The sequence below is a fragment of the Syngnathus acus genome, chromosome 17 (genome assembly GCF_901709675.1).
Source record: "Syngnathus acus chromosome 17, fSynAcu1.2, whole genome shotgun sequence".
Classification (NCBI taxonomy): Eukaryota; Metazoa; Chordata; class Actinopteri; order Syngnathiformes; family Syngnathidae; genus Syngnathus; species Syngnathus acus.
Window position 1 is genome coordinate 2,496,857 of NC_051102.1, and position 16,035 is coordinate 2,512,891.

At 40.4% G+C, this 16,035-nt stretch overlaps 2 protein-coding genes across 4 annotated transcripts in view; both read right to left on the reverse strand.

The window, feature by feature from the left end:
• Positions 1–234: 234 nt before the first annotated feature.
• On the reverse strand, positions 235–4,738 carry ocel1 (occludin/ELL domain containing 1). 3 transcript variants are annotated; one of them, XM_037275387.1, is made up of 7 exons: positions 4,494–4,735; positions 3,597–3,650; positions 2,607–3,512; positions 1,467–1,648; positions 1,210–1,381; positions 1,075–1,125; positions 235–924 (listed from the first exon to the last, which is right to left on the reverse strand). In XM_037275387.1, exons 2-7 carry the CDS (start codon positions 3,624–3,626, stop codon positions 814–816), a joined length of 1,452 nt encoding a protein of 483 aa, XP_037131282.1. In that variant the 5' UTR covers positions 3,627–3,650; positions 4,494–4,735; the 3' UTR covers positions 235–813. The 3 variants fall into 3 exon arrangements, with proteins under 3 accessions (XP_037131282.1, XP_037131281.1, XP_037131280.1); XM_037275386.1 differs by having other exon boundaries at positions 1,467–1,645; positions 2,607–3,650; positions 4,494–4,738; XM_037275385.1 differs by having other exon boundaries at positions 2,607–3,650; positions 4,494–4,733.
• Positions 4,739–7,851: 3,113 nt separating this feature from the next.
• The window catches only part of kcnn1a (potassium intermediate/small conductance calcium-activated channel, subfamily N, member 1a), a 39,453-nt gene continuing 31,269 nt past the window's right edge, over positions 7,852–16,035 (reverse strand). Inside the window, exons 7-11 of the mRNA XM_037275367.1 lie at positions 15,905–16,015; positions 15,545–15,672; positions 15,158–15,166; positions 12,854–12,923; positions 7,852–11,563 (exon numbers count right to left, since the gene is read on the reverse strand). Of these exons, the coding sequence (XP_037131262.1) occupies positions 11,258–11,563; positions 12,854–12,923; positions 15,158–15,166; positions 15,545–15,672; positions 15,905–16,015 (624 nt within the window). The 3' untranslated portion in view covers positions 7,852–11,257. The remainder of the gene's footprint in view (positions 11,564–12,853; positions 12,924–15,157; positions 15,167–15,544; positions 15,673–15,904; positions 16,016–16,035) is intronic.

Below are 16,035 nucleotides of genomic sequence, written 5' to 3' on the forward strand. Positions count from 1 at the left end.
TGATGGCTATAATGATGAGTTTTTGGTTCCTAGTGTTTTCTTGTAGCCTGAGTTTTGATTTATGGGACTCTTTGATTCTGCGTTTGATAAGTTCATTCATGACTTCAAATTGTCCATTAATGTGAGTGTGTATTTGTCTATATGCTCCGTGATTGGCTCGCACAGTCGTATAGGGAATGAATGGCTGGATGTTAGTCAATGGAATTGAACAGAAGTGAGGCAGTTCAAAGGTCATAAAATAACAATAGAATGCAACTTTATTTAGTGAATTTTACAACAGCTGTAACAAAGCACTTTACATACAACATAATAGTACTGTCAAGATCTGTCACAGTTTCTTTCCTTGTTTTAATGTCATAGTTTCGGTTCGCGTGTCTGTGTGCTCGCCCCTCCCCTCCTGTGCTCTGATCAGTGTAACAACACCGTCACCTGCCTCTCGTTAACTGTCTTGTATTTAAGTCCTGTCTGCGTGTCACTCCCTGTCGAATTGTTCTAGTCACAAATCTTCTTGTTTCTAGTCTTCGTTCTGTTCTGTTCTTTTATTCACGTCCCTAGTCGAGCAACTATAGTTTGTCTTTTGAGTTCTTCAATAAACCCTGGTCCAAGCTGCATTTGGTCGCCCTGCTCCAGTCACTTCCTGACAAGTACAACCACAAAGATGGCGAAAACGAAATTAATCTACAGTAGTAGTAAGTATGAAAGCCAATAGCGGCCGTGCAAATAAAAAGATGTAGAAAAATAAAGCAACATCTTGTACATTCCTCAGAAAATTATATCTGTCTATTCACAATAATATAATAAAATGGGCTGTTATCATTCAAAACCAGTCGTATTTTGGTCAAAAGCATGGATTCTGTTTTTTATGTGCGTCAATTTGGCTTTCAAGTAGTCACAACGTTGCTTTTTCTCCAAAAAAGCAGGATCCTGAAACAGAAAATACAAATACAAAATCAGCTGTGATCCAATTCTTTGTCTTACCTAGACTAAATTTTACACAACAGTGTAAAAATATTTCTGACTGATATTTGCAAATGAGCTGCTTTGTCAATTAGAGGCGACATTATCATCACTTACACTCTTTTTCAGCTCATACTGCTTTATGATATTTTGAATCCTGTCTCGATCCTGGAAAAAAATATGACGTCATGTCTTTGTTGTGAAAGGGGTGTGAAATATTCCCGACATGGGTCATAGCTTCACATCTCCTACCTCTCTGCTTTTTCCATCCGTGATGAGTCGTGCCATGACAGCATCCAGCTCACTGAACTTACTCAGGGTGGCACTGATGTCGTTGTAAAGCTCTTTGTACTCCTGATACTGGTCATTGAACACAGCTTTGTATTTTTCCCTTTCTTCCACACAGCTGATCTCCGGGTACTTCCTGCGAGGGACAGATATGACAATTTAGTTGTCAGATGGATTCAAGAATGTCCATTCTGGTGGATGTTTCCAAATTGTTGGCTTACATGACATAATCTGCAATGATGTGCACTTTGGGGATGCACGCGGGGCTCTTCTTGATGACAGAGGTGAGCACATCCGGCCTTTTTTGACCTTTGCTTCCTCTCGCGTCTGCTTTGGGCTTGAAAGATATGTGTTTTGCCTTTGGTGGGGCCAGGAGGTTGGAGCGAGCGCTCTCCCCCGGCTTCTGAAGATACAAAATGATTAGGTTTTGTCCGTATCTGAACAAACACTACTCAGCAAAATTAATTAGGCTTTTGGGTGAAATTTCAAGACATTACATTTAATTAAATCAATCCTACTAAATGATTTGGAGGGGAGACTCACTTAAACTGCCGTACATCGTTTCCACATGTGACAGCAGAATTGACTGCACCTTGTCTATTTCTGTCACATTGAATGCACTAAAGCAAGCGCGCTGTCAGTTAAATTATGTTCAAGTGTTTGCCAGCAAAAAAAGCTGATACACCAATACGGAATAAAAGCAAACTCACTGCAGATTGTCTTGACTGACATTAAATTACATCAGATTTGCTCTCCCTCCTTTTGTTCTGCAGCTGAGTTTGGCTTGTGTACTTTACTTTCATTAGTGGGATTGCTGATGTCACTTATTATAAATCTGCGGCTTGATTTAAAAAATCAAATTAAAACAACTTGGCAGACCATTTGGTGATGTGATGTTCAAGTGGTATTTTAACTTGTGGATTGCTGAGTGTGAAACCAAGGCATAGACAAAGGCATAAAAATAAGAGATAATGCAAATCAAGTGATAGACTCAAGAAAATGTTTCTCCTGTTTAGCTTATGTGCCCAATCATATCCATCTAGTCATTTGTATGTGTAATTTATTTCATGTTGTAAATAATTACGACTGCTAAAAGCTAACATTTATGGTAGCTCAACATGTGCTACCGTGGAGCCATGTTGCCAAGGTTATTTTAGTTAACAAACAAGTAAAATACCTCAAATTAAAAACGCAACAACATTTTCATACTTTAAAAAAACTGAAACTACATCTTACATTTATGCTAACTAAAACTAGCCATACAGTAAATATTGCCAAAGTCAGCCCCTACTGTAATGGCTTGTCAATGTGTCCTAACAAAACATGAGACAAAAGAAAATTTAGCTTCAAGTGTTCCTTACCATCACCTTGTCCTCAAACTCCACCCTCTCTCTCCGTCTGGCCTCGTGCCGCCACATTTTTAGCGAGACCACAAAACTTCCCAGATACATGGTCATGTTGATAAAGATGAAAGTGGTTCCCGCCATCTGGCCGCCCTCGACTCGGCACAGACCGGCCAAGATGGGGTTGATACCGATGGTCATGTAGCACAGCCCCCCGCGGTTCAAGTCGTTCACGTATACTATGGCCGCCGCCATGTACAGTAGAAACAGTGTGATGTTGATGAAGGCCTCGGTCAGAGGCCACCAGGGTGCATCGAGGAGGATGGTGCGATAATACATAGTCATTCCCAACACCAGAAGGATAATCGTCAAGACCCAACACACTCCAGCCACCGACACGACAAAGGGAGTCATTGGTCCACTGTAGCTGTATCCCGACAGGCCCAGTCCGTTGTTGTAGACGCCATTATACAGCCCGTATGTGTTGGACCATTCGCTGTCTTTATGGATGTAGCCGATGATGCAAGCGACGACCATAGCCCCGAATAGAAGCTCAATGCCAGCCAAAAGTCGGAGCAGGCCTGGCCATGACTTCAAGTAAGAGTACTTCTGGTTGTAAACCTCCAACTTCTCAGCATAGTACTCGGCTGGATGGATGCTCGTGAGTAGAGAATCGTCATTTGGGCTTTGACTGGCTTCTTTTAAAAAAGGCCTTTCCGGGGTTTCGTCCCATTTCGTGCGTCCCAGAAAGGGACTTACAGGAGGGCTCACCCTGGTTCCGTCAGGGACGATCTTGATCTGACCGCTGCTGGCTTCAGAGTCGTCCAGGCTGTCTTTTCCCCACTTCCATTTCATGCTGCCCCATGAAGTGGGGATGAATGACCTCAGCTTAGTCAAACTCCCTTTTGTATCGTTATTGTCCTTCTGTACAGAAGGGGGCGAATGTGATGTGCTGCTTGTGGAGTCACCATCACGTGAGCTGCTTTCTGGTATGGGTGTGTGACTCACCCACACGGGCACTCCAGTTGGTTTCTGCATTGTGTAGGCTGATTTTGGTATTCACTGAAAAAAGAGCCGTGACATAATTATTCAGTGAAAAAGAAACCAGATTGTATTACTGTCTAATGTTTTTATGTACAAAACAAACCTTGAGTAATTGAGGCCGCCACAAAAAATCGCTGTAGAAGTCCCCTGTGCCTTAGTTTTGACACCCCTGGTTTAAACCCTAGCTTTATCGCAATTTTTGTTTATACAAAAAATATAAATATACGTTGCTCACCCACATATTTCACACAGGCTATTTTGTGTGTTTTGGGTGTTCTCTTGTATTGAGGGGTGCTGGTTGGCCGCTGTTGCTTTTTTTCCTTTGTCTTTTAGCTTTGTTTTTGCTTTGATGGCTTTTATCTTGTGCACTTTCTGACTTTCTTTGTGGCGCCGTTGTGTGGCAGCCTTATGAGAGCCTATTGAGTTGCGCTCATGCCATCTGTGTGTCTTTTGTGTACCCACTCTGTGGTATGGATACTGCTGGGGCCTGAATTTCCCCACCCCTGGGGATCAATAAATATTCAATCAATCAATCAATCAATACCACTAGAGGGCACTGTAATGTACTAGTACCACACTTGATTCACTGCAATAGCGGAAAAATAATGTACATAGGCCATAGCCATTCTACTGGTGCACCGAATTGCCTTACTAGTAAGGTCATGGACCCTCAGCAAGATATTAAATATGTATTAAATGATTAACTGACAAGGATGAGTTCTAGCACAACTATATGTTGAACTTTCACCCATCATAAAGCCGTACTGGTTCACAGTGAAACATAACGGCAACAAACCACAACATTGCCAACAACAATGTCACTTTACCTGACAATGGAAACTAGCTGAGATCCAGACTTACCTTCAGGCCTTCTCCATGTCTTATTGCTCCACTCGTGGAGGTATTTAGTTTCTGCCCTGGAACTGATACGGGCAGCAAAAGGGCTTCTCGGTCTGCCAGGCCCACTAGGCCCAGCCGTTCTCAATCTCTCTCAAGTGACTCACTGTTGGCTTTTGATATCCGCTCCAACACACGCACGTGCACACAGGGAGGGCGAGTAGGTGGGAGGTGAAGCTTAAATATTAAACCTGAACTGCTTGTGCTGAGAGAGAGAGAGAGCGAGAGAGAGAGGAGAGATTTTTTTTTAACATTCAATTTCCTGCTTTGACGATCGAAATTCTGAGATCTGAATAGAATTGTATATTATGTATTTTAAACAACCATATGAAAGTGCCTTACCAAAAAACATGTTTTTAGATAATCTTGAGTATAAATATATTTAAAATATTTTTTATTACTTGAAACGCAAGTTTTAGTTTGCGTGCAACAACTTTTTTTTGTGTCATGATCTGGTCCATCTGTCTGGTTTTAAAATCACTTAGCTATGTAGTATATGTCAAACTTCTTGAATGATTCATTTTTGCTTCAATTCTACAAATTGCCACTAGAGAGAAGCAGACTCCTGGCAGTCTTAATATGTTCCCCCTGCTAAACGTTTTCTCCGCTCACACTCATTTCTGCCAACTTTACATGTTTTTGTTTTCAGTTTGTATACCTGGCCTAACATTACATTGCTTAGAGACCAGATTCAATTCAGTTGGGAATCGCAACAGAGGAGAACGTTTTCAAAAGATATATTTTTTTAAATATTCATGATCTGTTCAAAAATAAGAACAAATCAAATTCAGAATTTAACCAAATTCAATTGAATGAAATAATTTCCCTCACAATCTCAAGCCTGATTAAAAATAATTCGCCCCAAATGCCATAGGAATCAAAACGTTGCTAATTGCTATGTATTTATAACCATACATGAAAAAAGAATATTGGAAAAAAATAATCGCATAAATATCAAGGGGGGCGGGCAGTTGCTTTTGGATTATTTAAAATAATTCAAGAAATTATTCCATCTTTATAATGTGAACACTGTAAATGCAGTGTTGATTTTCATGTTGAGACAGCTCAGGGCAAGGACATCTGGAGTGACCCCCATCTCCCTTCTCCACCCACACACATGCTCTCAGCAGGACTGGTGACCAATAGGATAGTCGAAGTACATAACACAGCCCACATCCTCAAGTGAATAGCGTCCCACCAGTGGCCTGGGGCGTCCTCATCTGCTGCATTGCCGCTCCACGGCACAAGTAGTCATAAGAAATGCGCAAGCAGCACATGGATGCAATACTCATACAGAGGGAGGCATTTGTATGTCTCATATACACACAATTAAGAGTTAAAATGTTACTAACCTTTCAAATATTCATATGGAGATTGTTCATTTAATGTGTATACCTCCAAACTAAAAAAATCTCAATAAATTCTTGTGTATATATAGTTGTACCTTGACCTAAGAAATTTCGTAACTAAAGCCAATTGTACCTCAAATAATCTTTTTTTTATTCAAATGAGTGGGAAATGTCATTATTCAGTTTCATCTACCCCCCTTTAAACAGCAAAACATATTGGATTTTATATTTAATGAGGACAAAATAACACTCAATAATGCTGTACTCTGTAAAACATTGAACAATTTGCGTTACGCATCTCTTTCCAGTGTGCCCCCATAGGCCACCTGAGGGCAGTATGAGACAGGCAGCCAGATATACTATCCTTTTTATTTGTTTCAACTCCTCTAAGCTCACCAGTACGGCACTAATATTAGATGTTCTTTGCAGTGGATAAGGATTTTATGACTGAGTACTGTTATAGTATATTTTTGCTGCACTGTAAATGCATCAGGCATTACTTTACTCTTTTACTTTTACTCTTGCTTGACTGTTAAAACTATCAGAAATGTGACTATTGTTTATTAACGCTCACCGAAAAACACATTTGTGGATAGCAAAATGTGAACACTCACATCTACAGACACCGCCAGTCCTGACGCATGGCCTGTGGCTTTAAGGCAAGAAAATCCTCCTTCCCCAGTAAAATGAAGCTACTATAGCAACAGCCACCTCATTTGTATCCTCTTACTCTGCTTTCGCTCTTGGCCGACGAGAAATGAGACACACAGACGGAACGGCAGAGAGAGAGAAAAACAACGGAAGCTGAAATAAGACACTCAAAAGAACATTTAGTGGAATGAATAGGCCCTCCACACTCACTCTGCACCTCTAGCTTAGTGTGCATTAGAGAAAGAAAATGTTCGGGAAGATCAATACTTGTATTTTCTCCGATTTCTCAATTGCACAGCAAAGCCCGTTAGCTGCTGGTGATTGGCAGGGCGTGAAGCATTATTCAGCTGCATGAAGTTTGTCCGTGCGCAGACACAAAGGGAGAAGAAAGGGGCCGGCCGGGCATGGAGATAATAAATGACTTTCCTTGCCTGCCGCAAGCTGTCCCCAAAGGACCTTTGGACAACCTGTGATGATCCTTTCACTGCTACAGGATTCCTTCCCCAAGTGTGAGGGTCAAACGCAGCATTATGAGCTAGCCAAATGTCATCGATGGGCTAACCTAAGCAGCATTGTGGTTCGGACTGGTGCCAGCAGCCTTCCGATTTGGCTGTAATTAACCACGCTGAGCCCTATTTGGACATGTAGACACGAATAAAAGCTTGTTATTTGACTGCACCGCGGAACAAGGCCTCAGCGGCTGTTTAACTATAGTAGCACATTAGCTTGATCACCTGAATGCTGTGTGCAGTAAAATGGCACAGAATGAAATTTTCAAACTGCCTTAAAAAAATTGTACACTCAAGTCAAGAATATATGACTGCAACTACTGTTGTGTTGAATATCTAAATGTGGCTGCACTGGTCAAATATCAGTTGCTTAATTGTTATATGTTAGCACTAGCATTAAGCTAGCTGGCTAGAACAACTTTAAAATGTAAGTTATTGACACTTATGGTCACAATGTTAGTACAATAAAGCGGACAAATTGTTTGCTTCAAAATTCTTTCGAGTTTTGCTGCCATTTTTTGCCATCTGTAGGTCATCATATATTTTTTAAATGCTGCAAACTATGATTTCAAGATACTTGAATATAATCTCAGAATACACGTCTTGCATTACCCATAATCATAGTGGCTTGAAAATTTGACATACTACGCCAAAAAAATAAAATAAATGGTGATCTACTGAAGTGGGGTTCAGATTTTACATCACATTCTCATCGGATTTTTCCTTTAATATTATTTGTGTAGCCCTTATACTCTTTCAACTCCCATAAAAAAACTCAAAAAAAAAAAAAGAGACAGAAAAGGGAGACTCATGTATCGATGGGGAAAGTCTTTAATGTTGTGACCTTGGTGTCTCTCCTTACTAGGACAACAGTTGACCTGCAAAATTAAAAATCAGCAAAGTGCATACAGAGAACATGTCCAACCAACCCATTTTCCATTCATTGAACGTATCCTGCGCTAGCGTGTACGTTATGCATCACGAGGCAATGTGCACAGAACAACAGATGGGTTACATTTCATTTTAGGTGAGTGTTATTGTTCAATAAAGTGTTGATTTCCTCTCAAGGTGATAAAAGACTGCTTATCTCATACCATCGGAAAACCAATGCAAGCCCCTGACTTTTAATATAAAATGTTTTCAAGAGGAGAAAATTGACCAGGGAGTTAATTCCGAAATTGTGTTTTGGCAGGGCTTTGTATGTCATAGTCATTCCTGTTCAAATGCCATTTTTGTGATGTGAAAAATTGAAACCATGATAAATAATTTCCGATATTGTTCCAATATTAATGATCTAACCTCTACAAGTCAATTGGAAAAAAAACTGGATAAGCGATTTGGAAAATGGATGGATGGGTTGCACAAGTGTGCACACCCTTTTAACACTTATCTCAGTAGATTTTAAAAATTTCAATTGACCTCTACAGGTTGTAGGTCACATTAATGATGGAAAAAGTTTTGAAATTATTTAAAACATTTGAGGAGCGAATATAGATATTTTTGGTAACATCAGTAGATCAATCAATCGGAATATTATGGGAAACTGAATTCATCTCAATAGTTCAATTCAAAAAGGGAAACTCATATGGCCTCCTGGAAAGTGTTTAAAGGTTTCAATTCATTTGAGTGAACCATTCTAATTGCTTGAGATCCACTTGGGAGAAAAACAAAAATGTTTCACTCAAATTTGTCTTTTACTCTTTTGTATTAGTCATTGAAATTATTCACTCCACACAAATTATGAATCATGGGTCATTTCTCTGTTTTCCCTCTTTGGTATGATGACAGCATCGGACCATCCTACCCTGCGTAACCAAATATTACACACTCACAAAGCACGACCTGAGGGTTCCCCTCCTGTTGTAGTTATCTTTTTCGATTTTGAGATCTTTGCTGGAGGCCATTTTGGAAGCCGCTTTGTGTGACTCATATTGACAATGATGACAGATGACAAACACGAGGCTAAACCTCACGACGTAATAAGGAGATTGAAGCATGAGACATGAACAGGCATCAAGCCGCTCGCCATTAGTCGTCCTAAGTAATCGTATGACATTGATTGAAAGGGAAGCCATAATGACATTCGTTGATACGAGTGGGGCAGAGGAGTGTCGCACTGTACAAGGAGCTCGAGGTGGTCATAGGGGGAGTCATGCTTCATCAATTCAAGCTTGAAGGGGAGGGGTGGGGGGGTATGTTCTTAAATGGAACACTCAATGGTGGGTCCGAACAATTAATCGAATTTATTTGTTGAGAAAAATATATGGGAAAAGGACCTGATTGCAATAACAATGTTGAAGAAAAAAAATTATAATTTGAGTATTTTTTCAAAATCATGTCGCCGTAATCCAGTGTCTCAAAATTCTTGTCAAAATAAAAATCAGTTTTTTTTATATATATAAATTCTTTCTTTTGAAAGGATTTTAAAAACAGTGATGTGCAACTAAAAAAAAAAAAAAAAAATTCTTGTTAGTTCATTATTTTCCTCATGTTGGTTTCATTTATTCCAATGGGGATGGTTCCAGGAGATTTTTCCATGGCTGTGTGGTTGCTAAGCAACCAGCAAAACTCCCAGTACTTAGTTAAGAAATGCCGCTCTTAAAATCTAATGTTGATACCCTTTCAAAATGTAAACTAATGATTCTCTGAATGGATTTTAAAACTCTTATCTTAAAACTTATTCTTCACATTGCTTCAGTGTACTCATTTGAATTTCCAACAAAACAAACTCTTTTTTTTTTTTTCTTTTTGCGTTGAAATTCCTCAGGGACCAATTCAATATTTTGTAGCCATGACATTTTTTTCACTACTTTTATTCACGTCCTTTCAGAATTTTTTTGTATAACCATGGTTTTCTTTTGCCTTTTGTTTTTAAACAGGGAACGCTTTACAGAATTCGCATTTAGTGCAACTCTAGGTGCTACGAAAAGTAATTTTCTGTAAAAAAAAAAAAAAGTGACAAACACAATCAAATAGTGGACATATATAAAAATTGCAAATCATTTCGAGTTAGCAAGGGAACAGTACGTTCAACTATAATTTTTTTGCACAGAACCATGCAAAGGGACAGGTTGTTGTTGTTTTTTCTGCTCCCTTTCTCACTTTCGACCGTTGACACCAGCAGCCATTATCTTTCGAGCGCCGTGGCTCTAATTAGCGACACTGAGGAAGGTGCACTAAATGTTACGTATGGGTGTGCAGCATTGAGCTAAAAGTGAATTCCTTTTCATACAAACACACATAAAAGACACTTTCGCTCGCTCTCGGAACATTCTCCATTTTTTCCCCCCTAATGTTGTTAGTATAAATAGAAAAGAAAAACGATTCTCAAAGCAAGGTTGCTCAACAGAGGCCATGTGATGCATCATTTTAAGATCTTTTGATATTCGGAGAGGAATGTATTTGAAAAGGGAATGCAATGCTGTAGTCAGACTGTTAACATCGTAAAAAAGCTCTGAAATTAGTAATTAAATAACCCTCTACTATTTATACATTCAGGCACTGAAAAATCACATGTCAATATGTAACTAAAAAAGATAGTCGCTCTCATTTTCCCTTGGTAAGAACAAGGAAGCTGAAACCTTGAAGTTGGCAATTGTGTACATTTTTTTTCCTACCCAGTAGTAATGCCGTCTCGCTCGGCTGGCGTGGGACACGTTGCTCCTCTCCAAAGCGTTAGCAGCTAACCTACGGGAAAGAATCCATGACACCGGTCTTTTGAAAGAGAAATCCAAAGTTTTGTCTCACCCTCCTCACCGAATACCACCGCGTTCATGCCCCGCCCCCTCCCCCCAGGTGGTTAAGGACTCTCCGGTGTGATAGCCAGCTCTCACCCCAGTGACCCTGACCTCAGTCAATTTTTAAGGGCTTTTACAAAAAAAGCTAACTTGAACAGCCATACAATGGCTAAAACATAAACCATATCTCTACTTTATCTCGGTTTATTAGTCTTTTTCTTTTGTTTCTTTTTTTTGTTTTTCAGATGTCTTTTTTTGGGGGGATTTCGTCCCCCGCCCCGCTCTTTTTTTTTTTTTTTTAGTTGCTCTGATCCAGTCGTGCGCTGAAACACTCAGTCACAGCGGGAGAGAGATGGGTTTTTGGATTTAATCGGTGTTACGGGGAGAGGGAGGTCAGGATATGGGCTCAACATCAGTCCGGCGACGGACTCTTTGAGAGGGAAGAAGAACAAAGTGAGGAGATGGATACGGAAAGGTGCTTCTTATCCGCTATCGGAGGAGGTGTGTGGTGCGGTGGACGGCGAGCGCCGCCTGCGGGTGGTGGACGTCCACGAACGCTCTGAGCGTTCGGAGCGCTCGGAGGCTAGCGAGGCGGGTCGGAAGCGGTGAACAAAGCCGTCCAGGAAGTCCTGCTGCTGCTGGGTTATGGCTTGGGAGATGAGGCAGGGCAGCGCCTGCAGGCTGCCCGTCACAGAGTCCAGCTTGTCCTCCAATGTGCCGATTCGCTTGTCCAGCTCCTCGCTGCGCTCCTGGAGTTCTGACACCAGGTCGTACATCACATTCTGGGTCTACGAATGGAGAAACGGTGTTGGATAGTTCATAAGCCATCAAGCAGCAATTAAATTAGATATCCAAAAGTTCAAAGTAAGTCTGATTCAGATTGAAGACTTTAATGCACCGAAGCCACTTTGTCAAAATCAAATCTCCACAGCGACTAAGGGTCTTTAAATAATAATTTTCCATAAATTACGAGTGTAGATTGAAGATTTGTATTCTAAATGTGACACCGTGATAGAAGGAAATGTTAGCAGCGAGATGGCGAGGAAAGAGCGCGGCAGTTTTTCAGCAAGTCAGCAAAGATTTTATCTTGCTGCCAATTTAACAAACCGCCTCCTCCATTTATAGCCAGAGATGCTCTTGAATGTCTCAAGCATTAGCTTCATGTTCCTCATTCACGTAATGAGAGGCTTTTCACAGTCGACGTGGGATCTGCCAATGCCAGCATATTCCGTCTCAACTCGGAAATTGGCCCTCTCAAACTTTCGGGAGAATTTTTGTTTGTAGATGCGCTCTTTTAAAAAAAAAAAAGACACGACCCGGTAATTTATCCCAAATGATTTTGCAAACCACCCAGATTCCTAATTTGCATTCCGATATTAATTCAATCTGACAGTTAGATATTGGATGTTGGATTCAAAAGGAGACGCTCAACTACCTCCTGCACACAGATGGAATGCGATGGAGGAGCAGAGGAGGGAGGGGCGAGTAAACACACATTAAAGGAGGTGGCCTTGTGACCTTTTAAAACACACACTGGAGTGAAAATGCCAGCCACATCAAATGAGGCTGCAGGATAGCGCCTCCCTTTGAACCGTGTCTTTGCTCTCCTCTGCTCTGCTCTGCTCTGCTGCCTTGCCTCGCCTCATGTCTGCGGCAGGGCCGAGGCCGCCGAGGCGTGATGCGTCCCCCTTCTAACCTCTCTGTACGCCTTCCAGGATCAAGACGCCTTCTCTCTGCTCTTTAACGCGGAGTTTCTGGTCTCAGCCTTGCAGCTTGGAATGTACCCTGTCAGTTTAGATTGTAGTTGCCAGTTCAAAGTGGAGCAAAGTGCGTAAATGCGATTCAACGCCTAGATCGGTTTTGGCCCATTAAAAAAAAAAAAAAAAAAAAAAGATACTATAAGAAAAAGAATTTAAAAAAAAAAGAATAATACGATAACAAAACAAAAACAAACAAAAAATATACTATAACAAAAATAATAATAAAAAAATATAATAATAATAATACTATAACTATATATAACTATACTATAAAATAAAATAAAAAATAAATTGTATTTGGTGTTACTGTAAACTTGCCTTCGCCAGGTCCACCAAGGTGTTGGCCTGATCGTTGAGCTTCCTCTGCTCCATCTTCACACTACGCAGTCTGGGCGGAGACATAAGGAAGTCGAGATGGGGAGACGGGGGCGGGGCAAAGGAAAGACAAGACCAAAGAGAATCGGGGAGAATTGCAAAAAGAGTGGAAGGTAGCAGATAGTTTAGGGTCATGAAAGGGCCGATGGGGAAAGAAAAGGAGGAGGAACAACAGTTTGTTATCAGGAGTCCTCGTGATATGAAATCAAAATCAAAAAATGTCACTGCGCATGCTTTCCACTTAATCATCATACATACATATATATATATGCTAAATAAATATATATGTATAGAAATTCAAGCATTTCCTGGTCTTTGTCAATTCAATAGCAAACCAATACATGCAAAACGACGGAAGCATATTACATTTGTGTCTCGTGTTTACAAGCGGGTTCTTGATGATGTAGCTTTTGCTTACGTCGGTAAAAAGAGAGCGAGAGGCACAGTAAGGTTGAGTACATTACCATCATTGTTGTTTCATTGGAATAGCTGTGAGAAGTGTTAGCTAAACTTGCCAACTAAGCATCAGATAACTCAAGCTGTGGCTAATGTAATGAATTCAATAAAGTGCAACTTACTTCGCTCAGTGGTAAATGAGAAAATAAAGCGCTTGCGAAATGGAAATTACATTTCGGCTAATATGAACGCACAAATCAACACGACGTTTTATGCGAGACATGTTATCGTTAACGCTTATATATATATATTTGTGTTATTATCGATGGTTGTAGTTGTCAGCAAGAATGCAATATGCTTCCATTCTAGCGCATCCTTCAAATCTTCAAATCAAAACATTCTCATTGGTTATCACCCAAAAAGAAGACATTTAAAAAAAAAAAAAAAAACAATGACATGCCCATTGTCACTGCCACACCCAGTCCAGTGCCAGGAATTCCAAAACTTTTTTTTTTTTTTTGCGTGCAGTGGCTGTGAGTGGTGTAATACACAATGAAATGTGTTTGTTGTTGTAACATGACGTGTTTTACTGATGGGGCCTGAAATGAGATGTCAAATGGCGTCGCTTTGCTTTCATACATGATGTCGTTGCTCAAGACACACTTGAGTGTGTCATTGATGGCAACGTTGCCATTTGGACATCACCGAGATGTCTGTTTAGCAAATTGCTAGACAAGATAGAACTCAATGGCTTTTATTCATGTGCAAACTCCCTCGTGTGAGCTGTGCATATCATCTTTCCGCGCTTACGCTGTGAAGACAAAAGTGCTGCGGTGCCTTGAGATACAAAAGACGCAACTTTACTTTATTCAAACAACCCTGTGAATTATTAATATAAAATCAAAGGTAATTTGAGATTTTTTTTTAAGATACCTCTCTTTAAAATGTATTCGATGAAGAATGTATGAATTAATTATTTATTGGGTAAAAAAAGAAAAAGGGGAAGCATAAAAAAATCATACCCCAGCCAAAGTGAATTGGGAGCTAAATTAATCCTGGTGTGCACAAGTTCCAATATCATTGATAAATTTAGAAATTCAAAACACTGCAATCATTTCAACCTGATTAGAACGAGTATATGTGTGCTGTGTGTGTTTGTGTTGACAAAAAAAAGTGGGCGTGCACAAAGAGTTCTCTCGATGCAGGTTAATATAGCCAGCCTCCAGAGCAGCTATATTAATCATGGGCAAACATAGTACAGATGAAAATGAACCGCTAGCCAACAAAGCTCACATGCTTCTTTCTTTCTTTCTTTCTTTCTTGCTTTCTTTCGCTTTCTTTCTTACTTTCTTTCGCTTTCTTTCTTTCGCTCTCTCTTTGTTTTGCTTTCTTTCACTCTCTCTTTCTTTTGCTCTCTCTTTCTTTAGCTTTCTTTCGCTCTCTTTCTTTAGCTTTCTTTCGCTCTCTTTCTTTCTTTCTTTCTTTCTTTCTTTCTTTCTTTCTTTCTTTCTTTCTTTCTTTCTTTCTTTCTTTCTTTCTTTCTTTCGCTCTCTCTTTCTCACGCTCGCCCTAGGCAAGCCTCCACCATCAACACCAGCAGCAAAACGTAGACGCTCGTTTTTTTTTTCTTCTTCTTTTTTTTTCTCCATTCCCTTCAAGAGAGCACGGCAAGCAAGATCGAAGTCAATCGAACACCGACTTCAGTGAAAACAATGGCGCTGTGTATTTTTGGTTTGTTTTCGTTCTTATTTTGGCAACACACACTCTGTTCATGCATGTCAAAGGCAGACACGGAGGAGAGAGGAGGATGTTGAGGAGACAGAAGGAGGATACATAGAAGACTCAACTTACTTCTGAGCTCTGCGGTGATAGAGCAAAACAAAGACAGAACACAGTACAGTTTTAACCGCACGACATTCACAAAACGACCTTCACAATTCTCACTGTAAGCACAAGGTCAAAGGGGGGTTGGCGGTAAAAGGGGAACAGAGGAAGGGGGTTGGGACCGTTACACTACGTTGTCGTGTATACGTGTGTGTGTGTGTGTGTGTGTGTGTGTGTGTGCGTGCCTCACAATCACAAAAATCAAAATATTATACCTATTTAGAAGACATCTTAAATGGTTTCTATCACTGAAGTAATCTGAAATTGGACATTATTCTACATGATTTTTTTTTAGGTTGGGCACTCTGATTCTCATTTATGGGTGCTGGTGCATATCACTTGATATGAACTTACTGGTGAATGGCTTGGAGAAACTTGCGTTGGTGTTTCCGCACCTTGGCGTGATCAATCTTCTTGACCAACTTGGTGTGTTTATAGATGAGCCATGTTTCCCTGAGTACATTGGCAGCTGTGTTCTTTACCTGTGAAAGAAGGAAACAAACTGGGATGCTCAGTAGTTGTTCAGGCAAACAAAATTTTGAGTGTAGGCCATAACAAAATGTAAAATAAAATAAAAATAGGTGCCTCCTGTGATGAGAAACCAGAAGGAGAAATTCTAGTGAATTAAATAAAATAGAAGAACCAGTACCATAGAGTTTTCCAAAGAATTTTTACATTGCCTATGTGTATAATGGCCACTAGCTGGTCACTCACTCGTTTGCAGAGTTGCGTGTCCATCATGAAGTTGTGAACGTGCTTCTCTGCCTTGGTCAGCTCCAGCTTCCTGGCCACCACTGCAACCACAAGTGCAGTGCAGCCAGCTCCCTGTTCCACAAAGACAAGTT